The 26,338-nt window shown below is 39.9% G+C and overlaps 1 protein-coding gene across 1 annotated transcript in view; it reads left to right on the top strand.

Moving 5' to 3' along the window:
- The window catches only part of lig1 (ligase I, DNA, ATP-dependent), a 68,288-nt gene that overhangs the window by 34,878 nt on the left and 7,072 nt on the right, over positions 1–26,338 (top strand). Inside the window, exons 19-25 of the mRNA XM_061731866.1 lie at positions 6,824–6,934; positions 8,931–9,002; positions 12,779–12,923; positions 13,554–13,636; positions 14,987–15,139; positions 20,841–20,894; positions 26,087–26,230. Of these exons, the coding sequence (XP_061587850.1) occupies positions 6,824–6,934; positions 8,931–9,002; positions 12,779–12,923; positions 13,554–13,636; positions 14,987–15,139; positions 20,841–20,894; positions 26,087–26,230 (762 nt within the window). The remainder of the gene's footprint in view (positions 1–6,823; positions 6,935–8,930; positions 9,003–12,778; positions 12,924–13,553; positions 13,637–14,986; positions 15,140–20,840; positions 20,895–26,086; positions 26,231–26,338) is intronic.

Below are 26,338 nucleotides of genomic sequence, written 5' to 3' on the forward strand. Positions count from 1 at the left end.
AGCACTGTTTTGCATATGTTTTTAATTCAGCAAACCTCTCTTCCTTCTCAGTATCATGAGAGGAAATGCACAGCTTTCAAGCCTCGAGTCAAAAGTATTTTTCTGACGTGGGATATGTGGCTTTAACGACTTGATCAATCTGTTAAAGTGATGGCATTCAGTCATTCTGATACTAGTTACTTTTTCCTGAACCGCCATCCACTCTTTATTCTGACATGCCGATGAAGGTGAAAGTGATGAAGGCTGTGGTGGGGGTGCGCACTGCTGGCCATCCATATGAGACTGGACCGTTGGTCTGATGAGATACATCAATCATGTCCTCGTGTCAAATCACTATAATAATTTATATAAGGGTGTCAAACCTCTGGGCATCATCTCCACTGTCAGGTCTGTAAAGAGCTGTGCAGCTGCAGAAAACTGCAGGTACTTGTTTTCTTACAGGTGCATGTTACTTTCCCAGTTACAAATAATAATAATTATAGTAATGATAACTATCTCAAATTAACAAGCATATTGCATTGTGCTAAATAAAATGGCAATGGATGGGAGCAATTAAACATTTTGATATTTTCTCTTGGAGGAAAGCTTTGGATGACGCTCAAATACTTTTCAATATTTTTCTCTTCATATGGCACAATTAATGAGGGAGGAAAAAGGCATTGAAATAACTTGCTGCTGCAGCTAATTGTAGGTGAAACCACGGAGGTGTTTTTATGTATTCATCAACACAATCTGTTGGATTCTTTATTCATATTACCTCTGCAGTTCATTTATAACCCAGGTTTAAAGTGATATGAATATTGTATTTTTCTAAAACTGATTGCCAAAACAAAAAGATTGCATAGTTTATAGTGCTATTGGTGATTGTGTCTGAATGTAAAAGGCATTATAAACTGTTGGAAAGGTGCTGTGTGAAATATACACAAGTGCAGGGGTCCGTTTCTAAGAGCGGCTTATGTAGAAACTGGGCATGTCGAACCTGAACTTTCTGTTTCACAAAGCAAGGTTACTTAACTTCCACCAAGACGGTTCAATAAAACCGGTTTTAGAGTCTGTTACCATGGTAACTGACTGAACTGAACCTGGTCGAGAGCAGGTTAACTTCAACATACCCCGAGTTACTTTCTGTCTCCACCCCGTCATGAGGCTGAAGCGAGCTCCATTTAATCGGATCAATCGATCATTTAACGCTCCTTTTTAGATGTTAAAAAAAAATCTGTTATTCATGAGATGTTACAAACGGTCGTTAAATATTTTAATTCCCTACACATTCTCTCGTTCTTTTCCTTTACACGTTCAAGGAAGTAAAACAGAAAGATCACTTCCGTGTTGCCATAGTGAACCACGGTGTCAGAGCTCCACTGATGATGGTTTTTCTTTGCTCAACATACTTGAAGTTAACCAACTGTGACGGTCTGCTCTGAAGTTGAAAAAACTCAGTTTCTGAATTCAGTTGGGTCAGTTTTTCGGGGCTGGATCGTTGGCGCGTGTCTCTGGTTCACGGACCTGCAAAGGTGGTCTTTGTTCCTGTAGTAGGAGAGGTACTCGGGTTGGCAGGGGTCTCTGCTAATCAGGATTTCTAAATCCCGTTCAGCACTCTCACATGAACATATATCATGTGATAACTCATTTGGACCTTTTGGACCAGACGCATCTTGCTACGAGTACATTTGATGAAACTTGAGATTACAAAAAAAATAGATGGACAAGTGGTTTCAGGTCTTGTTGGCATATTACGCCAATGTAGAGGTCCAGCGAGGGGTTTTCTTTTCATCTCGAGCACTACCAATGCAGTGTATGATCTAAAAAGAAAAAAATGCTGTTACTGCTGTTGTCATAGCAGCTAGTTTCAGGGCACTCGGCCTCCTGACTCCAGTCCTCCTCTGACCACCGCAGGGTTTGCTTCTTTTAACGTCTGCAGCTTTACACAGCACTTCAAAGGTGCAGCCAGTTGAGAAGATGGGTGGAGATAACGCCGAGGAAGGCGCATAATTCCACCCTGATCTGAAGTCAAAGTACCTTGCAAAGGCCACAAAATGCCACATATTTTCAGACTTGGGTGATCGTTAAACAGATGACGAGGTTGTGTCACATCGGTGCTTTTGAATTAGTCAGCAGTTCAGATACAAAAATATTAACTTTCAGCTACTGAGAATTTTGATTCTTTCATATGTCCCCCCTTTAAAGGCAGGGTAGGGGATTTCTGGATGATGTCATGTCTGTTGATATTTGAAACAAGACATCAAGAAGAGCAGAGACCCAGCTCCTCTCTTAAGCGCAGCCCATCAAGAACTCTCTCGAGCATGCTTTGCAGAGCCGGCTGTCTTTTTTTACACATCAGACGCAGCCATAGTTTCAGTGCTGTTATTACCTCCAGTGGCTCCACATTGGAGTGGCACATCATTTTCGACAGCAGTGCACAAGTTGCTTAAGTCCTGCCTTGAAATGGCAGATGGAAAAAGTCTGTTTGTTTTTGTTTGTTTTTTTAATTACGCCTGTCTGACTTTTAATTAAATGGCAAGCTTTCATTTCTCTCATTATTGTTTAGTGCTCATTCCATGCAAGTTTAAGTCTGTATCCCAAGTGTGGTGAGGATAAAAATGTCCCCCTTGTGAAAGTAGCTACATGGTTTAAAAAACAGTTATAAATCTGACTCTCGCTCCAAAACTAGGGAACTCTTGTCCTGCACTACCTGCCTGTCATTGTGCTTTCCGTCTCTCGTCTTTCAAAAGTTCAGCATTTATGATATCTGTTGGTATTTAGTGAGTAGTCGAGCTGCCTGTGGTGGTTGTTGCTGTTTTTTTTTTTATAAACAAGTCTCCATGTTCAACTTGTCGTAGCCCTTCTTCTTTTTGACACAGACCAGGTTTTGTTCCCTTACTGCAGGAATAAATACTGCTAACTTATTTTATAAAATTTGATATTTAATGGTTTGCATTAAAGGGATTGTGACATGAAAAACACATTTTTCTTGATTTTTTTGTGTTTAGTTGGATGTCTTGACATCAATTACACCCAAAAAAAACCTAACTTTTAACATTCAGTGTATTGTGAGCTTTCTGGGAATTTCCGCATAATTATGCAAAAACGGCGCATATGGTTGGGTGGCGGACCTATACGTATAGACCCGCTAAATCACCGCCCCCTCCACCCAGCTCCCTGCCCATCAGCACCGAGCCGCGGGCTGGAGGGAGAGAGACGGCCACCGCCTCTCTCCTCTCCACCCGCGCTCTCCTTTTTTTTTTCGCCTACGACCTCAGATCAGAAGAAACAACCCGCTGAATTTAAGCATATTACTAAGCGGAGGAAAAGAAACTAACAAGGATTCCCTCAGTAGCGGCGAGCGAAGAGGGAAGAGCTCAGCGCCGAATCCCCGTCTGAGCGGCGGGCGTGGGAAATGTGGCGTACGGAAGACCGCTTGCGGTCGGGTGCCTGAGTCGAGGCTCAGCCCGTGGACGGTGTGCAAGACAAAATCACATACCATTGATCCACTGTCTGCTGTGTGCGGGGAGTTTGGGGGAGAGGAGGAGTGGAGGATGGGGGGGGGGGGGAGGAGCGGGGCAATGATTGACAGGAAAGGGGGAAAAGGACGTGTTTTTCACTGCGCAAAAAACACCGTCATAAAAAAAGCCAGGCATTGAGTACTGGAGTGAAGTTTTTCTTGTTACACCCTTTTAGACACATTTGAGGGATATTGGCCAAGACTTTTAATAGTGTTAAAAGCATGTTAAAAATTATGTCACAATACCTTGGGCGTGGCCTAATGGCTCAACAGCGCCCCCTAGAAAACTTCTTGCCTCAAGCCCCACAATACGGTTTGACGTACATGCACGAAAATCAGTACACACCTGTATCATGTCGCAACTTAAAGAAAAGTCTCTTGGCGCCATGGCCGAAACCGAACAGGAAGTCGGCCATTTGGAATTAATCATGTAATTTTGCCGCAATTTATGCCATTTCTTCGCCCGAACCGTAACGTGCACCCAGGTGTGTTATACATCAAAATATGTGTCTCGATCCGGCGACGATGCGCATTACTTTTCTCAGTCAAAAGCGTTACTGTGGCGACGATAGACGCCAAAAAGCGCGCCCCCCTTCACCTGATTGGTCCATATTTGATAGTTCCTACTTTCTGCCATAACTTTTGAATGGTTTGACATAAAGACGTGGGTGGTGTCATCGGACTCGGTTTTGAGTACTTGACCTTCATTGGCATGAATTAGCCCCGCCCCTTCTTCTTATTGGTCGATATCTGATAGTTCCCACTTTCTGCCATAACTTTTGTCGTGGCTGGTGTCATCCGCTAAATGTCCAGGCCTGAAGAATCTACATGCAAGTCATACAAGCGCTTCCACTGCAGCACGCCTGAACGTGCACAAGGGTGCGAGGGCCCGTTCATCGCTGCTTGCAGCTTTAATTCTTATTGACGTTCTTAAGGGATCGGTTCCATTGCTGAAGTCTTAAGTCGGTATACAGTTACAAACCACTGACCTAGCTCAGTGAAATGAAATCCAGCCATGCTCAATCTTAGTACCTACGCTTGTGGTTTTCACGCTTTGATGTCACGAAATGTCAGCTTTGTGGAAAGGTCGATATCAAAATGATCCCCCAGAGAAAACCCAGACTGCTCTTATTGAGAAGCGCTCGGGGGGGATGTAATGTGTTTGATGGCGGTCCTGTTATTCAAAATAGAATAAAAAAACAACCTGTCATTGGGCTTTAATTAGGTGGTTGAGTTTAAGAGTTTACGGATGCGCTCACCGAGCCTCATGTGTGACATGAAGTAAATAAGCCTGTTGGACCTCACCTTGTGATGCGGCAGCTCCTCGTGGGCATGACCTGGATGCCCACGTTGCACCTGAATACCCGTTTTTTTAATTTCACCACTGAGGCGCATCATCCTCCACCATTTCTCTCCCACGAACTTTCATCTTTGTGTTTTTAAAATTGTTTTTTTTCATTACTTTAAATGCAACCTGGCTCGTTGTCTCCCGCGCTGACATAATTGCTCCCTCTATCCGACTCTGTCTCTCTCTCCTTTCGTATAATTGTTCCTCCGTTCTTCTTCATTACATCTGATGATGTTTGTTCTTTCTCCCTCTACTCCTGACTCTCTTCACCTTCTTTTCCCTCTTCTCATTCCCATCTTCACCATATTTTATTGCCTCTTATCTTTTTTTTTTCTTCTCTCCTCTCTCGAGGCTGCTTACCTGTAATTTTACCTTTCGGGATTGCCTGCCTCTTACCTTCGCCTCTCACTCCCTGTACACAGCTTAAAATATTTGCTGTACTTCCTTTTGTGTCTCACCTGTTTTATTGTGTGTGGGGGGTTTGCTTTCAGTTCCTCATTATTCCAGTCTTCTTTCTCACCTTTTGTCTTTCGCTCTCTTTTCCATTAACCTTTCTCCTAATTAAAACTTTATCTTGCACCTATTTTATTTATTTATTTTTTCTCTTGCACCTCTGCATCCTCGTTCTGTCTTCACTTCTGCAGCTGTTACTGCATCTCAGCTTACTTTCTCACAATTACCTCTGTTTAAATTATTAGGTCTGAGGTTATGTCGCATTTTAAGTGATAGCATAATTTAGACGAATTTAGCTTCTGCTTTACATAGTTTTCTTATTATCTTATTCATGACTCTCATGATATTTATTTTTTGCTGTGAAAATTGATCTCAGTTGTTCAAGTGAAGCTTTTGAACTTGGGGATTGATTAGAGATAATTAGTGAAGTACACAGATGCTTCAAAAATGCTAAACTTAGGAATCTATTGCCTTTCCTGACATTATGTTTTCAAAGCGGGGATGTCTGTGAACAAAATGAACGAACAATCCCTATGTGGAACTTGTGACTAGCATGAGTTTCTTGCATGAAGGAGATGGTCTGATTAGATTTTACAGCACCTTGCTGCAGTACTTTGCATATTAATAAGAGGGGAGACAATTTTCCCGTTGCTGCCACTGTGCCTAAATGTGTTAAAAGTATGAAGTAATATCCATACATAAATATTAATACTGAAACATTAAATAGTAATAAATGCATTAGTTAGCTGAATGACCTACTGCTCATAACAGGTTGCTTGATATGAGACTGTTTCCAAACAACCTGGTATCTGTAATGTGTCTCTTGAACTGTGTTCAACTTACTCAGATTGGACTCGCTGATAACTTCCAGTCTGCTTCAGGATGTAAATTTAAGCATTTATAGAATCTCCGTTGGCCCAAATTAACCTCACTCGCATGATTTGGTTGCTAAGATAATTAGCAGCCACTTGGGTTGATATTGAGATTCAGCTGTAATGATCAATATAATCTTGCCATCAGTTGGGGTTTAAGCCAAGGATAAACCGCCATCGGTGCTCGCCTGACCTGGGAAGTAACTATGAGCCGCCAAAGGCCCGGTTAAAGCAGAAAAGACAAACAACAGACTTATTGAATGTGTCTCTGGTGACGCTTTTGGCTTTTGTCACAAATGTGGTCATCTAGCCAAGGAATGTCAGTTGAAAAACATGTTGCACTTGGGATCCAGAGATAGACGTGTTTGTTCAAGAGTAAGAATCAGCGTAGGGGAGGAAAAATGTTAATGTGTTTACTTCCAGAGCATTGGGACACAAACTGAGGGCAGCTATCGGCTATAATGCAGCTGGAAAATACCCCCAGTTGGATTGCAATGGTCCAAGCTAGACCTCATACGCATTTTAAATGTGCTAATGTTGAATTTCTGGCGTAAGAGCCTGCCTTCTGACAGTCGTCCGATTGCAGATGTAGATCTAATGCCCATTTGTTTCTGTTTTGACCGTTCGTCTTGATCATTATTTCCACAGGTGAAGAAGGGGACTGTGGTGTCTTGTGTTCTGGACTCTGAGGCGGTGGCCTGGGATCACGAGAAGAAACAGATCCAGCCTTTCCAGGTCCTCACCACCCGTAAGAGGAAGGTAAGGATGGATGAAGAAAAATCTCATACAGCTGAAGAAAGAGGAGTAAAATACATGCATTGTCAAAAAAAAAAAGATGAAGACTAGGAGATAATGAGGGCAGAAACAAGAAGTGAAAAGGTTGAGGAGAGAAAACAAGACAGAGATAAAGACCTGAAGGTGGAGGGGAGTGGGATAATAGAGTGAAATGATCCAGCAGAGTGAGGGAGATGGACAGAGAAAGAACAGGAAGAAAGGGAGGAGACTTGATAGGTTGGAGACAAAAGAGTGAAATGGATCGAGAAGTGGAGGTGAGATTGAAAATGTCAGCAAAGTGTTTATTCACCTTTGATGAGTGCAGCAACCTCTTTCCACCACACCGATCACATTAAGGGCAAAACGCTCACTTTACCTCGTCTCTTTACACAAATAAATGCACCCTGGAAATTAGGAAATGAAAGCACAAATATGGACAAAGTGATGATATGAGTGGCTGAACATGATTATCTTGAATTATAATTTTTTCCCCTCCTGGATACTTCACTTGCTATCATGCAGTCCCGGTAATTTATAGAGATAATTTGATGAACAGACTGATCGTACACCGCCTCGCTGGCATTTTGTTGCAGCATCTCTAGTGTTTCATTGCCACATGCACGCTTTCTGAAATGAAATATTTCAGATGAGGAGATGAAACACGATATGCGCTAATTAAACATCATTAACAAACAGAAGAGGAAGGTAATGAAGGGCAGAGCGAATGAGAAATCTTTCAGGTTTACAGACCGTACGCTAGCTTTTCATTTTCCCGTCTTAATCTTTTCTCGCATTGAAGATGTGGAATGTCAAAAAATTGAAGAAACGCACGAACTCTACATCAAACTTAACCGGGGTATGTCTTAAGTTTGTACTGATGAAAGATTTATTCTGCCTATGGCTACAGGGAAAGAAGTAGTGCAATTAGAGCTCAGTCTAACATAGAATTATTTCATCATTATGAAGTGATGATAAATATGTACAGTGATATTATCAAGTTCCCTCTCCATGTCAGTCATCGCTTAAAATATCTTGGATGTAAATTATGTGATATGGAAAGATTTGCAAGTATGCAAATGACCAGAACGTGACGCTAGTCTTAAAAGCGTCCGTTCTTTTTACAAAATTGCTTGAAAAAATCCCATTTTTCAAACAGCTCTACATGTTTTCCTGCATAAAAAACATCTTTATTCAATTTGTATTTTCATTTGTGGCAGTCTAATATTTGAAAGTATGACCTCATCAGATGCTTCTTATACACTAATCCACTATACAAAAAAAAATACTTGTGTCAAACGAGAAAGAAAGACACTTATATATGGGGCTAACACTTTTCTGACGGTGCATTCAAGAATGAAACCTAATCTAGAAACTGGACTTAACCCAGCTGTCTCTCCTCAGACTTAAACTGTTTAGACACAAAAGCAGGCTTAGTTATTGGGTGCTTTGTTCTCAGCTGGGATGTGTATTGTTTTGTCTCAGACCACTAGTTTGAAACAAAGTATCTGCTACTTGGAGAAAAAAAAAAAAGGACATTTTTACAAACAAATGGGTGAATGGATTCACAAATGCAGTCAGTCAGATCCAAGCAATTCAATAGCAATTGCATTGTACTACAAAAGTCGTGGAATTTCCATCAGGGCCGTGAGGGAAGGTAGAAAAAGGTAGAGACATGTGGGGGCGAACAAGTGTACAGTAAACAGGATGATGTTCGAGACAGGTGAGAATACGAGATGCGAGACTTGAAGAGGTGAGCAAGGCGTTAGTAGAAGCGGGAAATGATACACTGGGAGAAAGTAATGAGCAAATGAAGGAGGTGTGATGCCGTTAAAGGGTAGAGGAGAGATGGGGATGCTGAGCTCCTCAGAAATCAATGAGGTTTTTGGAACTAGACAAAAGTTTTTTCTAGAGTTTTTGAGAATAACATTTTAATATTTTCCTTAAAGAAAAAAACTATGTGTTTGCTGATTGTGCTTTGCAGGATGTAGATGCCTCTGAGATCAAAGTCCAAGTTTGTGTTTACGCCTTTGACCTTCTCTATCTCAACGGCGAGGTAAGACCTTATTATGATGATAAGAATATTACCCAAGTGCCTCAAAATGAATGTTGTTTTACATTAGGTATGTGTGTTTGTTTTTGTTTTAATTTTTATTGTTTGCAAGCATACTTGCATGCTCACTGTTCCGTGAAGATGCAAGCCTCGTCCTTGAATGCCAATGATGGATTCAGGAGGCTGTAACTCAATAATGATTGTGTTGCTCATTGTAATTCCAACAGAATGTCGTTTGATTGTGTGTCTTAGACTGTGTTGGATGTGGATGGTAAATGTGAGCCGAGTGTGGGATTCAGAGCGCACATTTATGTCCAAATGATGCACAATTTTCAGGCAGATTTCTTAAGCCTGCTGAAGATGATTCAAATTAGTGAGGGCTTCGAGAAGCCTGTGCAATGAGAGTTCTCCCAACTGGATGGAAATCAAATAACTGTAAATCATAAAAAATAAAATAAAATAAAAAAGCAGTGACTCCTACATCCTGCTATTTTGTGGATACTTTCCACTTAATATAGGATTTATGTCAATTTTATGCATCAAATCTTTTTTATGCCCAACTGTGTTTTTCTCTTTTTTAAATTTTGATTGTCTTCACATATATTTTTCCTCTTATGTACTCATAAATATATACCGTATATTACTCATCAAGCTACCACCCATTAATGTATAAACTGCTGTTTTGAAGCCAAATTTCACTGTTGCCAGAGGTCACCAATTATGGACAAGAGTGGGAGACATGAGAGTGAAACTTGAAACCTGATTGGATAAAGCAACCTGGTTGAATAACTTCTGTGTGATGATGGGATTGTTTTCAGATGGACCATAACACTAAATTGAGTCAATGTTGAACTAACGATGCCATAATAACTTATGAGGCAAACAAATAATTGATGAGAAGCATTTATTCTCTGTGAATAAGGGTCTTAGAGAGCCAGCAGAGACATCAGCTCATGACAATCGATGTTGCTTTTAAACGCATCTCCTTGTTGGCTTCATACCTGGACCCTGTGGATTATCTTCATCTTTATGTGCAGTTGATGGTCCTTCAACATATATACCTGACTATCCAACACAATTCCTTTGGGGGGACGTACAAGTCCTTGGTGTTGTTTTGAAAGTGGTAGCATTGAATGAAAAGATGATGAGAAACAAACTGCAAGAGCTGTTTTTATTCCGTTTGACATTTTCATAATTTTTTCCTATTTAACATTTTACAGCTACAAGAACTTCTATGCAAAACAAAAAGTACCCAAAAGGGCAGGTGGAGGAGGGTTTTTTTGTTTTGTTTTTACAACAAGGGGCATCAATCTGCATGTGTCCAAACTGCTTGGAGCAAGGCTTCACTTTACTGCTGCTTTCACTGTGACTTGACGTGCACAAACTAGTAAATCTGCACTTCAGGCCGTCTGGGGATCCGCACCACTTTGTTACGTGCAAAAGTCTTGGCCAACCCTAGCCTTTCTGCTATATCAAAGTTTTATTAACAATCATTCATCCTTCATCCATCTGCATTTTTTACGACGGTACAAGCATAAAATACAGTATTGATATTGGAGGTAGATTGTTCTGTTTTTAATTATTTTTAATTATTTTGCCTGGTATAAAATCCTCTCCAGAGAACCTTCTAGCTCCAGTCTCAGGGTAAAGGGCAATACAACATTTTGACTCTGATCAAAATCCTTTTTTAAGTAGGGAAGGATTGAAGTAGTCCAGAAGCCAGATTTTGTCCATGTGTGGTTCAGATTAAACTAAAGCAACTCAATGTTCAGAACAAAATCTCTCCACAACCAAAAGTGCATATTTAATGTGACCTTTGTCAGAAGCAAACCCAGATTCACTTTTCTCTTTTAAAGGAGACGGCCCGTTACATATTATTATTCAGAGCCAGGTACCTGTATTTTCAGCTTTAATTTTAAAGGATGTGTAAAATGTAATTTAAACTTTGATAAAACTACAAGATTAGGTTTGCCTGAGGGCATTTTCAGGCTGCAAGATTCTTGGCCTGGTTTCTCAGATGCAGAGCTTGCTGACAGTTTAATGGTAAATAGGCAGGTGGTAGGCGGCCAGAAGTTGGCATTTGATTCTCATGTGTGATGTAATTTTCCCCTTGCTGGGAGACCTGCACAAAGCTGTATCCCCGTATGGTGCAGACAGGTCCTTTTTTCCTTACCAAAGCTTTTTTACTCCCCCTCACCTCCCTCTGTAGAAGGATAATCTCTGCTACCTGCGTGTGCTGCTTCCTTCCTTTCTTGATGTTCTTTGTCTTTTCTATTTTAGGTTCTGAACAAATCATAGCACAAACGGCGTACCCTTCCAAGACTCCCAGTTACAAAACCAGTAGTTGTGTAATCGGAACAGGCCAGCAGTCTGCCAAATCCTCAGGTCACACAGACCGAAAGTAACCCAAGACCTGTGCGCAGAACTATATTTAGATCCTTGTTACCTTATGTGCCACGTCCAATAACCATTTGACATATAACATTTATGTTTTACAGCTGGTGCAGATATAAAATTCACATTAGCCAAGAATAAAGAGAAATCTAAATTGGGGGGCTGCAGCAATTCCCCAAGTCCACAGTTCAAGGATTATCCATGTTATCTGACTCAACCAAATGTATAAAGTTTTGATTGTAAGGTTGTGATTATAATTAGAAGTCATTAAGATCGAACCACCTCTCTTGATTATCACTTCCCTACATTATAATGTGAATACACTCACAAAATGCTCTCTGCCCTCTTGAGTTTCTGCCGATGCCAAGTCCCGAATCGATACTTTCGTAACACATTAAAAAGATGATCAAATGCAAAACAAACATATCCAGTTTGTCCCTCATTTTTATTTTATTCTTATTTTATCATTTAGCCCTTAAAAAAAAAAACAATTTTACGATTCTAAACCGATTCTCATATTAATTCCTAAAACCCGATTCGTATGTCTAAAGATCGATTTATTACAACTTTTGGTTATTTTTTTGTTTATGCCCAAAAAAGGAATGTTTTGTTGGACACCAGAATAACTAGTGCCATGTTTCTGCCTTTAAATATGTCTAAAGGTATAATAAAGGTAAGTTTTCAGTTATAATTGCATAAATTGTCTATCTTTTTGCTTTATGTACATATATTGGGGTTACATTTTCAAAAAATGCTAAAAACCAAATTCTCAAAAATGGGAAAAAATAAAACCGATTTCATACTTTTGCTGCCCTGGATCTGTTTGATAATTCTGACCCACATGACGTTTCTGAAAGCAGTTATATCTGCATTCTGGGAGGTGATTGGTCCTTACAGCATCATTAGCTGCCAATACTTGCTGTTGAATCTCAATATAATACTAGTACTAGTACTAGTACTCTGGCCAAGCTTTTGACACAGTCGTCATGTTTAGGAGACTCCGCTACCACTTTACTTGCTTGTTTTTTTTTTTTTTTTTCCCTCAAACCAACAACTTGAAAATACCCCACAAAAATTACAGTAGGTGGTTCAAAAACATGCTTGCAGAGATTATGTGCAACAAAGGTTGTGTGTGTTGTGGTGGTTTATGGCAGGTTGTGTGTGTGTGTGTGTGTGTGTGTATGAATGTGTGGGTGTTTGTACGTGTGCCCAACGCTGCCAAAACATGCATCAGTGGAGCCGTGCATTTGTATGTGTGTGGGTAGAGTTGAGATGGTGTTTCATCCTTGTCATTGCGAGCCTCCGAGCTATGAAGAGGAAATGGTTGTAATGATACAGTTTTACCGCTCGTAATGATGTGTGTATTTCTTTGTGTACGTGTTCAGTCCCTGGTGCGACAGCCGTTGTGTCGGCGTCGGGCTCTGCTGAAGGAGAGCTTCTCAGAAGTGGAGGGAGAGTTTATGTTTGCCCGTTCCAATGACGCCAATGACACTGATACCATCGCTGAGTTCCTGGAGCAGTCGGTCCGAGGTGTGTCCGTCTGCCCGTCTGTCCGTCTGTCCATGGGAACAGTGGCGGCAGACTTCTCCTTTTTGTTTCCTTTCTCAATCCTCTTTGGGTTTAAACTTCTTTATATGTGTGTGTGTGTGTGCGTTTCCTCGCCTGCTGTCCCTGAGCAACTTGAACCTTTTTGTGTGTGTGTGTGTGTGTGTGGGTGTGTTGTGTGAGAATTTCATTTCTTTTGTGCCCGTCTGATGCCTTTATGTGTAAATTGTGCGAGAGGTGTGTGTGTGTAGTAGCTGTTTACTTGTTTTTGTGCATGCCGCCGTGTCTTTGCCGGGCCTGTGTGTTGGTTGTGCTTTGTGTGCGTCCGCATGAGTCCAAGAACAGTCGTGAGTTATATAATTAAAATTTCCCTCCGTTGCGACTGGTGGACTTTATTTTGGTGGAAGAACAGAAACACATTTCCCGTGTGTGCGGGTTTCCATCTCTGTCCTTGTCCAGTCTCTTTGTTTCCTGAACCCATTTGTTTCCTTCTGAGACACGTACACACAAACAGACACATTCTGTGTATCTGAGAGATAATCTCTTAATTTCCTCTGCAATTCCAGGATCACGTTTTGTGTACTAATGTGTGCGTGTGTGTGTGTGTGTGTGTAGACTCCTGTGAGGGCCTGATGGTGAAGACTCTGGAGAAGGACGCTACCTATGAGATTGCCAAGCGCTCCCACAACTGGCTGAAGGTGTGTGTTGCTTGGACTTAACATATCGTCATGACGCTCTGCTCGCAAACAAGGACATTCTCTCACTCTTAACATATTTCTCTCGGGTTACCATGGCACCTTGCAAGTATAGAGGGACCATAAAGGTCATTGTTTTAACCTGTTCTGGTGTGATGTGTGAAAAACGTTTTACTGAATATGTTTTGGTGCAATTTTTTTAAGACGAATAACTCGGCTGTGTGTAGGGCTTTTTGTAAAGTTAAATACCCTTTGCCTTCACTTGATCACTTCTTTGTTTTAAAAGGTTTCACCCAAACTGACTTAGTGATTTTGAGAGAGAAAGCAGCATTTTCATGTTTAAAAAATACATTTCAGTTTCATTTCAGGGATTATTTGATTACTTTAGGAAGTATCTTCTCCTGTCCTTACTATCGACAATAAATGAAGCACCCAGACTCACTGTGGAGTCCTATCCCAGTCGTGTCTCACAGCGGTGTCACTAAAAAGCGCTGTCATGCATCAAAACGACGGTTTGGGTCGGTGCGGTACAGTCTAGCTTTCACTATCACTGCCAGGTGGATATTTTGAAGTACCTCTGCGATGCGAAAGTGGGACATCATTTCAGTGTGTGACTGTGTGTTTAGTCAGTAAAATATGGGAAGAAGAGAGCACATCCAGTAGTCTGTCCTCCCAGCAAAAGAAGCTGAGTTTTTTTTTTAGAAAAGCCTCTAAAATTTTGCATTTTGAGACAAGAGAAAAGAAAACGAGAGTGACCAAACAGGGCTCAATCTTGCATGCATCATAAAAGTGACTTAACCTCCACACCACCTATGATCCCCCCTGAGCTCCTCAGGATTGCTTTAAGTCTGCATTTAGTGGCCCGTTAGTAATGTGTAGATGGTACTTTAATCCTCGCGTCTACGAGGGGAGACTGAAAGTCTTTGTATAATTCACAGCATTTTGAGGAGAGAGCTAAAAATAGACGATACACATGAAAATGTTATGTCTACAGATCTATGTTTGTCTCATGCACAAGACTGGACAATAGTAATAGAATGGTATCATCACTTGTGTAACACCTCTGGCTCTGTTCAGTTCTCAGAAAAACTCAAGACACAACAGATATTTAGCAGTTTGCATTTATTCAGGGGCCATTTAGACACAGAAGAAGAGTGCAGCCATATGAAAATACAAGAAATAAGTTATTATGTGGTGTTTTTTTTCCTATAATGGAAAACCTTTTTTTTTTAAATAAACAGTTTCCACTGAGATGCAGCATCAGATGATTTTTTTTTTTTTTTTTTTTTTTTTTTTTCAGTTTTATTATCTCATAATGCAACTCTAAACAAGCATTTTTCACTGTCTTCCTAGTTAAAGAAAGACTACCTGGAGGGGGTGGGCGACACGGTAGACCTCTGTGTGATCGGGGCCTACCTGGGGAGAGGGAAGAGGACGGGCACCTACGGGGGCTTCCTGTTGGCCTGCTACGACGAAGACAATGAGGAGTTCCAGTCAGTCTGCAAGGTGAGTCTGGAGTGTATGTTTCAATAAGTTTATTCTACTAAGGTTATTTTACTGAGTTCTGATGTTTCTTACAATTGGAAAATCATTATTTTCAACAAACCATGCATGACATTACAATTTGCTGTTTTAAACCTGTTTCAAGTAGTTTGTCATACGAATAAGAGTCAATGATTCACAAAAGGCCACTTTGGTAAACATGTTAGCTTTTGTACGAACGGCACCAATCATCAATTCAGGTTTTCATTGGAGAGAAGGAGCACAATTATTGGCTGTTATGTTGTTCTCCTCAAATCTGAATCCCATGTAGAGCTCAAACACTTCACATTATCATTATCTTCAGTTTTCCTTCCTTTGTCGGCCGCGGGAGCCACGGGGACTGTAATTAGATGTTTGTAAAGTGGAGGAGCGTGTCAGCGTTTACAGGCGGCCATTGAGCCTGACGACTCAGGGATAAGTTTGTATAACGTTCTGCGTTTCCCTTCTGCACAACGTGTACGTCAAACCGGTGTACCGGGATAATCTTTAGTGTGTTTTCTGTCTCTCTGGTGTTTATGCAGATACAATGCGTTTTATTTTTTGGGTGTAAGTGATTGCTTTTTTATTACGGGGGTACTTTGGAAGTTTGGGAAGTTGACTTCATCTGAAAATGTAATAAGCCTTTGTGCATATTTGTGCTTGTGTATTATATTCAGAGCGTAAACAACGTGTGACTTAATCACAGCGCCTGTATTTGGTTACTCCATGTGAAAACCTTTTTATTCTTTTTCTCACAGGTTTTTTTTGTTACTTTTGAGTCTTTATCCTTGAAATGGTGAGCCGTAAACGTGTGCTCCCATGCATGTGCGCACGCACAGCACTCTTTTTGGTTTTCACACATTCACACTGAGTTGCCTCAGTGGAGCAAAAAGCCCTTGAAGCATCTGCTACGAGGCAGAACATTAAAACCTCCATGTCATAAAGATGGAGTTTCTTTCCTCTCCATATTTCAACTTCCCGAAACTGAATCTTTTCTTTGTTTTGTTTTTCTATTCGATGATGATTTGACATAGAAGAAAGCCCATCTTGAATCAGTGATGTCTTCTGCTCTAAACTCCAAATGCTGATTCTCAGTTGAAGCTTTTAGTCAGTAATGATCAGTCACTGACTTTTGAAATGCATTGCATTTATCCAACTTAACACAACACATTAACATTTCTGCAGAATAAATAGAATTTCAAACTGAATAGAAATTATTCGGGCCGCTCGACAAATGCTGGTCGAGCTGCTCAAATCATCCATTAAACATTGTTTGATGCGTGTCCCAGAAAGACCCGCAGACAAAGTAATTGTTTTTACCTGATTGCATTGTTTTCTGCAATTGTTGGAGCCAAAGTTGAGATCACAATTAAAATGTGATAATTCGCTCAGCCCTCGTCCCAACCTTCAGTCTGCTGTTTTTCACAGGTTACTGTCAGATTTTGTCCATTTAAAAGTAGGATTTTTAATTTTGAAATGTGCCGACCTCCATATTTTTCTGATCTTTTACATATTAATAAGTTGGCAATTACATTTTGTACTTTTTAGAAGTGGTTGATACTTCATCTGCCCTCTCCCCCATGTATACCAACTTTTTAAAATATTCAAAGAAATGGAGATCCAAAATCAGTTCATTTCAGTTCAGTTTAAAAAAAACATCACTGGCAGACTGATGTCTCGCTGCTCGGCATGCTTAATGTCCTTCAGTGGTTTGTTTTTTATTTTCTTTTAAATAACTGTGTTTCAAACGTTCAGGAATTTACGGGCAATTTCATGCTTTAGGCTACGAGACAAAATGACAGCAAAGCAATCTGCTGTCAGATAGTTTGATTTCTTGCGCAAGAGTACTTATACATAGTTGGAGTGTTACTTATACTAGATTGCCTGTATGTCCACCAGTTTGTATGATTTCAACAATATCAGCAAAGAAATAGTCAAAATCAAGCTTTAAAAACATCTCTGCCTGCAACACATTTCTCTCATCTTTGATGTGATACTTGAGGAGCATTTCAGAAACACGGCTTGTCAGTCTGTTCAAGACAACATCAGCCAGGGGTGGAAATAATTCAGAACTTAACTTTAATTCATGACTGTTCAGTACGAGTGACAGCTAGTACCTCCAGAAGTATTTTGTCTTCATTTATACACTTAAGTCTCTACCTGCTTTAAGCACATGGATACAAACCTACAGTTGGAAAAATATTGCAGTGGTAAATAGATTTTCTGTGGCTTTGAAAAATAGCTTCTTATTCCTTTAACCACCAAGTTGTTTGATTAAAAAGCTTTCTCTATTTCAAAACGGTCAAAGATTAATAATATTGAGACATTTGAGTCAATAATTATCTAACTCGTTATTAAAACTCGTTATTATCATCTCTGAGAGGGAAAGAAAAAATGGGAAAACAAATCTTGAATAATTATGACTGAAGATCTCTGAAATCTAATTCAATTAAGGAAAATCTGCTGTGGAACTGAGATCAACATTTAATATTGAGGATTTAATACTAGAAATAGTGACTTAAAAGTCTTTGGTTTGCTAGGAGGGATAATGATTGCAGTCTGCAGCTTTGGACAAGGTCATGCGATTACAGGGTGATGGGAGCACAAGGGGAAGAAAAGCAAAAGATGAAGTTCACCAATCACACTTAGTGGCTGCTGTGAAAAGTCCTTGGCTTTAATATTATAATCTGGGGTTGCTTCTGTTTTACCCCCAAAAATAAGATCAGCTGACTAACTGAATATTATGTGTTTTGACACATCGGTTGGTTAATTGACAAACTTTGCCATAAAAGATTTGAGTCTTGAGTTCTGCTTGTTGTTACACTTTATGATCAGAAATCATTCAAATGGACTGGCTGTTTACACGCAGAAGTGTCTGTTTTTAGCTTTCCAAAGCTCTAGCGCTGCCTGGAGTGAGACCCAAATCCCAGATGAGCCTGAGAGGAGATGTTGTGGATGTTAAGATGGCACGAAACGAAAAGCAAGGAGGAGGGAGATAAACCGTTTCTTCCCCAAATTGATATTGGGAGTTTATTTATTTCAGACTTCGGTGGCACTAGTGGCCTTTATTGGGACAGTAGGTGCAGCAAAGAGCGACAGGTGGGCTGGGACTCGAACCTGCACGGCCTGCACGGCGGCGATAGCAGTGCCCGCTCAGCCCACTGAGCTACAGGGCCTGTAATTGGGAATTTAAGGGCTTGTGGCCAATAAAATGGCCGAGCGTGGAGCGTTGACGAAGCTGCAGTGAAAATGTCGGGAATGTTTTATGACGGGTTTCAGCGGGACGTGGCTGGCTCCGAAGATATGCCTGAATGTGCAGGCAGTTGCGTCACAGCCGTAGCTGGAACCCTGGTGGCTGTGAGTGTTGCACCTACGCTTGTGGATCTCTTGCTTTTAGCTGCTTTTTCAGTCTGAGGGCAGGTTTTTTGTGCGACAGCAGAACAATATCGGAGTTTGCAAACAAATAATTCTGTTCTCAGTATGCTCCTGATAAAGGATGGACAATACACCCTCTATAAAAGCAGAATGAAACCCATTTGTACTTTTCCCAGTGCTGATCGTAGCTGTATGACCCATTGTATTATCTTTGAGTCGGTGCTCACAGAAGATCAGGAGAACTGCAGCGCACAGATAAGAAGTTAAATAAAGCAGAAAAGACAGTACAGCCATAGCAAATAGCTGTAGTTATTCAGGCTTGCCCGTCGTATTTCTTTATTTGCGGTCCTGAGAAAGCAGGACAGATGCAACGAAAACACACATTTATTGGATATTGGGAAGAGATAAACAGTAAGAAACAACATGTGTACGACTATAAGCTAAAGTATCACCAAATACTACACTGTGTACACGCATGGGCCTATCTCTCTGTGCCGCTTAATGATCCTGATGAATAAATAATGTTCAGTAAATTCACATGTTTGTTGTTGTTAATTTAGAGACATCACCTCAGCTGCAGGTGAAACCACAAGCACTAATGACGGAGCAACGGGGTTTAAGAGATCACGCAGCTTTATTACATAGGGGTTTCTCACCAGGTTAAGTTTTAAAGACCTCATTTCCACTTGCTTCTGAGCACTTGTGCTACATTTGTTGGGAGCTCTGTAATCTTGTCGAAATTGCAAAACTGAGTGTTTTGTTTTTCTCGCATTTGCAGAAAAATGTCAAGTCATGCAGGGGATTTCAGAGAGAACATATGCTGTTGGAGCATCCGGCGCTGTCTAGCTCAGGGTTACAATATAATCACGCCTTTGAAAAAGCAATGGTTTTCAGTGGAATTGTTAAAGCTTGATCTGCAGGTAGAGACTAAAGAATGTTCTACCCAAAGCAGAAATAGGTTGATCTCTTTTGCACCTTTTCACAAAATAGAAGTGACTATTCTGAAATTGTGACAACATACCACTGAAGGAGGGCAGTGTTTCCATTAGGGCTGTAACTAACGACTATTCTGATAGTCGATTAGCCGTCGACTATTGATGGGATTAGTCGGCTCTCATAATTATTAAATAGCTTTTATTTAGTTCTGACCTTTTACATTTTGCGTGAGGTTGTTTAAATTATATATTAACAAACAATAAAAGACAAGAAAGATGAATATTTCGTTCAAAAATACATCTTTTTATGAACTTTGTTGCCAGTTACTGTGGTGTTGCATCGGCCGCTGCCATATTGTTTACCTATTTACTTGTTTATTGTGTACCATATTGTACGTGTGCAACATGACATGGGAAGGGAGTAGTGACAGTAGATGCTGAACGCCATTGACTAATCGTTGCACCCCTAGTTTCCATAGCGTGGAGTTTTACAAATGAGCGTAAATCCCAGCTCTATTTTTAGACGTAAATCTGTATTGTTATTTTTGTTGAATAACAAAAATATGGCTTTCTGAATTTCAGTTTTTCTCTTACGTAAAGCAAATGTTATATTAAAAGACTTCCAGTTTAGCTCGCACAGTTCTCTCATCGTCTTGTTTTCATCTTTAAAGAGTCAACCATTACAATAAAATACAAACATATTTTCAGAAAAACAAGATTGAATTCCTCAAATTAAGCTCTTGAGGAAAAATCTTTTCTTTTTTTTCTTCCTTCTTTCCTACCAAAGCTACTTTGGCACCGATATCAAAATGTGAGGCAGCCGTTCAGTTTGGTACTGTGATCTCACACCCAAACACCTTTATTGATTGGATTAGGTTGCTGGAGGGATTTGATTATCAATCCACAAAAACAAACAACTCATTGTAATTGGCTCTGCACAGCATTGGGTGTGAAGTTAGCTCTGGGTTCTCGATACTAACACACTACCCCAGTAGACTTCTGGAGGACGTAGCCTTCAGTTAAAAATGCAAAAAGGTCTTGCAATAATAAGATTAAACACAAACAAGAAAAACTTAAACCCCTGCCACAGACTCGTAATGGACACCTGTCTGTAAACTGTTACATTTGCATGATACGGGTTGGTTGTTTGTCTTTTTTATTCTCTCTCAGCCTTTTAGTTGTATCTTGTCTCAGTGGGTTCAACTCCTTTGAGAGGTGACATGATACTTGAGGCAAATCAGGCAGACACGGTTCTGGTGCGGTTGGGGAGGAGGGATGTGCTTGCTGCTCCGTGTTCTGCTGCATGCTGCCAAATATCTGCTGTCTCACCACAAGGGAGTGTGTGCATGTCTCTTATCTCCTCTCATCTCTTTCAGATTGGGACAGGCTTCAAGGATGAAGATCTGGAGCAGCATTACAAGTTTTTAAAGGTAAAGTAGCACCATGTGACAGCTGGACTATCTGGGCTGCCTGCAGACACCTATGTCTCATTCGCTCTCTCTGATGCTTTGAATGTTTTAAACCATAACTTTTAACACAGCTTGAACAAAGTTATTATAGCATTTATGAGCACTTAATCAGTTTGGCTTCATCATTCCCTCATTAAAGTTTTCAAGTGAAGATTGTCTATATCTAGATCGGGGGTCGGCAACCCGCGGCTCTAGAGCGCCCTAGTGGCTCCTCGAGCTTTTTTCCTTTTTTAATCTCGACATTTTGACTTTTTTAATCTCGACATTTTGACTTTTTTAATCTCGACATTTTGACTTTTTTTCTCGACATTTTGACTTTTTTTCTCGACATTTTGACTCAATTTCTCGACATTTTGACTTTTTTCTCGACATTTTGACTTTTTTCTCGACATTTTGACTTTTTTCTCGACATTTCGACTTTTTTCTCGACATTTCGACTTTTTTCGACATTTCAACTTTTTTCTTGACATTTCGACTTTTTTCTCGAGATTGTATTTCAACATTAATCTCGACATTTTTACTTTTTTCTCGACATTTCAACTTTTTTCGACATTTCAACTTTTTTCTTGACATTTCGACTTTTTTCTCGAGATTGTATTCCAACATTAATCTCGACATTTCGACTTTTTTCTCGAGATTTCGAATTTTTTCTCGACATTTTGACTTTTTTTCTCGACATTCTGACTTTTCTTGGCATTTCGACTTTTTTCTCGACATTTCGACTTTTTTCTCGAAGTGCAAAATGAAAAAAAAAAATCTTCCCCCAGTTATAACTAATATAGATACATGCAGCATGTGTTGCCTTCATTCTAAGGCTTATACAAGACTTCATTTTTTGCGGCTCCAGACATATATATATATATATATTTTTTTTTGTTTGTTTTTGGTCCAATACGGCTCTTTCAACATTTTGGGTTGCCGACCCCTGATCTATATGGATTTCAAAATTTTGCTAATTTGGTAAACAAAAAAATCTGGGCCTATTTTCTGGGCCAAAATAAGAGGAGTTAGGAGAGCACAATTAATCCGTACTCAAAGAAACTGTAAGCAACTGCTGTGTCACTTAACTAAAATGTTTTTGAGGGACTTTTTGAACATGCTCTTACATTGGGTAATGAGTTGCTTTTCAATTTGCATATAAAGAGGTTAGTTTCAGAGCAGCACCATTTGAAACAATTGACAGCTGCTCTCTGAAAGTGATAGCCGTCGTGAGAGTCGGTGCTTATTGGAGAGTTCTGTTAGACCTGGTTCTGCAGGAATAAGAGCAGCCCTTCACTCATCTGATTGTTACAGTCCCACATTTTCACATTACGTATTCTGAAAAGTACAAATCTGTGTTTTCGGTATATTTCCTGTAGGAATAGAGTCACACTTAAAAGATTAGAAGTTCAGAGCCAGTTGTACAAACTGCAGAACCAGCACAGAGAAGAAGTGATTGAGAAAGTGGTGTAACCTTTTTTCCCTCTCAGACCAATACAGCCTGTACTGTAAGTGGTTTGTAATGAAATTGATGGATGGTGAGTTAAAGCAAGTCAGCGGTGTGGCAGCAGCGTTCCTCTTGCGGCGGTGCTGCAGGCCAGTGGGTCCGTCGGCGGGGAGACAATTGGCTTGTTTGCACTCTTCCCGGCACTGGGGCTCTCTGCTGTAACAAGTGCAGTGCTGGTGCTTTATTCTGAGTTTGGACGCCCATTCTAATGCCCTAGCAAGGATCCCTGCCAGGGCAAGTAGTAAAAGTACATCTAGATTAATAGAAGGTGTCCTCCGCCAAGACCAGGGCTCAATTTAATAGATTTGATGAAAGTAATGTGAATTTTTAAATTAATTTCACTCCGCTCCACCACATTTCATGAAATCCTGTTTCGCAGTTTGAGTGAAAACTGCAATGGGCAAACTACAGTGTCCACAAACTTCTACCACATTTGGCATTAGTAACCATTACTCTTTTACTACTTTCAAGTTTTTTTTTGTTTTTTTTTTTCTCCTGTTTTTGCACCTTGTTTTTAGGGACACACATGTATTGACCCCAGTACCTGGGCATTAAGTTTAGTTAGTTTTAGTTTATTTTGTTTTGGTCATTTACATTTTAAAATGTTTGCATATACACACTGTATATGTATACACACAGGTGTGTATATATATATATATATATATATATATATATATATATATATATATATATATATATATATATATATATATATGTGTACACATTTCTTTTTTTTTTTTCTTTTTTTTGACCAAAAAGGTATAGGCTGAAGCCTCTTGGCTTATTTTGCCTATCCTTTTCAACAAAAGACAGACTTCAGAAACAAAAAGATACTAATAAAACGAATGAACAAAACAAAGAAAATGAACAAAGAGAAGAAAATAAATGTGGTCACTCACGATTGAGGAGAGCTGCAGGAGGAAAGTTGCATAATTTAGACAGTTTAATATGAAGATAATTTATATTAGTGTTCTATATTTATCTATTGTTTTAGATTTATAATTTTTTTTAAATTTGTAAATTGAGCTACTTTTTTTTTAGTTCCTCATCCAGGCGGTTCCATAGTTTCACCCCTTCGACACTGATGCACCTTGACATTTTTTTTGTTCTTGGCCATTTCTGCTCAAAAATGCCATTAATACCATAGATGTGTGTAACAGGACCACAGTAGTGGAGTGAGGGCATCAACAGATTGTACAGGAAATAAACAGATGGACTGCTGACTCACCTGGAGGAGTAAATGCGCTCAGATCCACACGTGTAATTGCTTGTAAGCAAAGTAGCTCAACACCTTTTTTAAACTCATGTAAAGTGTAATTATAATGATCCTGAAGGCATCTACAATTGCATTGTTGCATCACCCTCACCTAATACAGTAATCGACCCGTTTAGTGAGTATCCTGTTTGCTCTGTTGTGGTGCAGGAGGCTGTGTTCACCTGTGAGAATTTTCTATATTTCCACGTAAATATGACCTAAAGCATCAACAAATTATCAGAGGTGTTGATGAAGAGAAACCAATTATACAAATGAAATTGAAAATGAAATGGGGGAAAAAAATGGATTTATACCTGTTCTTCTGTTTATTGAGGACATTGATTTGAATGTGTGAGTGGAAATTTGATGTGAACCTCAAGGATTGTTATAACAAGACGAGCACGATAAATCAGTGGGTTTTGCCTTTATGGTTGATTGTACATTTGATTACTTGGGTTTGTTTTATCTTAATTTTAATTGAGAGGTTGAATTAGATAACATCATCTGTACCGATGTAACAATGTTACAAGTTCAAGCCCTGACAAAACTCATGACAATCAGCAGAGATGTTCTATAACCTTCTGCACTCATCATAACAGAGAATGTGTTGGAGAATCACTTGAGTTTGAGCTGCATAAATAATGTGTGCAGGGACGCAGCAGCAGCAGCAGCAGCAGCGCTCCTGCTGGAGCTCTCTTTTCCCCGTATTACTTCATTTTGACCCACTTCTGCGGACACTGCGGCAGTCTCCTTAACACTCTGGGTTTCAGAGTCACAGCCAATAAAAGAATTGAACAAGGCAGTAGGCCTTGTTCTCCAGTGTCTATAAAATACCAGTATCAACAGCTGCACTTCTGTCTACAATGGTTAAAAGTTGAGGACAGAATCAATGCTGCACTTCTGTTTTCAATATGGAAGGTTTTACAATCCAAAACTCTTTATATCAGTACAATCAGTTACTTCCTAAGCCAAACACTAATTTTCTGAAGCATACAGTAGAATATAGTTCAATGAAATCATGGCATTTTTTACCACTATATGACTAAAATAACACAGAAATCAATATTCAAAAAGCAAATCAAGAAACACCTTGGAATATCATATGTATAGAATACCATACACACACTTATACCGATACATATACATACTGGACAGGGTAAGGTGTATTTTTGATCTGATTTTCACGGCCTAGATCAGTGGTTGGGGGGGTGCCAGAGATCTCTGGATGGGGGCGCGAAACTTTGTCTTCTTTGAAATTATGCAGTTGTAAAAATTATATTTGCGTGAAATTGTTAGGAATAATTTATGAATGTCTTGAATATCTTTTGTGTTTTTTATACACTGGTGACAAACACAGGAAATGATTTAATTCCTTATTATTAAAACATTACTCAACATTTAATCTACTCCGAAAGGTTGTTAAAGGAAAAATGTTAAAAATTTTGGTCTCATATTAAAAGAGACATTTTTCAGAAATATTTGTATGTCCTTTTGTGCGTATTCTATACATTGGTGACATTGGAGAAAAACAAAGTCATATGTATACAGAGTAAACCAAAGAGAAATGTATCAAAAAAACATAATTAATGTTAATTGTTTTCAATTAAAGACTATTTTGGTGCTAGTACGTACGGGTCGGGGGGCCCCCCCTACTTAGACACAAGTAGTGGGGGCTCCAAGGAAAAAAGGTTGGGAACCCCTGGCCTAGATGATGTTTTACTGTATATTAGAATGTTTCATGTATGTTTTTTTTTTTACTTTAAGATAATGATTTACATGTACGGTAAAGTTTAATGTAGGTTTGTTGTTATTTCGTTTTCTTTCTTTGTCTTGTTTTTAACTGTGTGTTTTAAAATATTGTTTTTAATGTGGACCCCAGTAAGACTAGCTGTGTTTAAGGGCATAGCTAATGGGGATCCCTACAAATGAACAAAAGTCGTTTGATGCCGAAACAAGAAGGTGTGGTGCTGTGACGAGACGGAGACACCTGCATCTTCAGAATGCCTCCTCAGATCTTACGATTTTCATTCTCTAGCCGGAAATGTCCAATTTAGGCCCAAAAAAAAGGTATATCAACCTGTCTCTGAATAAACTCTCCGGTTAAGATATTATAAGTGAGTGTAGAAATCACCATCTATCCAAGCAAACACTTATTTTGTGTACTGATATCGCTGTTTGTCTCCTGGGGGGTTCCAGGTAGAGCCACTTTGTTGCCGTCGTCTTCTCTGGTTCCTTGTGAATGCGGCGTCCCATTTATGCTCTCTGGGTGCCTGCATATATTTGTATTTTGTGCGCTGCGTGTCTACATGTCTGCTTCACTCCATCCTGATAAAAACCTCCGGGAGCCTCTCTCTCACTTTCTTCCCTCACACCAGCAAAACTTGAAACAATCACCCATTTTCTGTTCCCCAGGAGCACATCCTGCCCAAACCCCGGGCCTATTACCGCACCGAGCAATCAGCCGAGCCGGACGTGTGGCTCGACGCCGTGCAGGTCTGGGAGGTGAAATGCGCCGACCTCTCTTTGTCGCCCGTCTACAAGGCCGCCATGGGAATGGTCAGTTCAGCCCCGCAACCCCCCCATATGTTTCCACTGATAAAGTCGGCGTGTAATGGTCCGCTGGCTGGAATGAGAAGTCATAATTACCGCCTCTTTGTTGAGTTA

This window comes from Cololabis saira, chromosome 10, assembly GCF_033807715.1.
Source record: "Cololabis saira isolate AMF1-May2022 chromosome 10, fColSai1.1, whole genome shotgun sequence".
NCBI classification, from domain to species: Eukaryota; Metazoa; Chordata; class Actinopteri; order Beloniformes; family Belonidae; genus Cololabis; species Cololabis saira.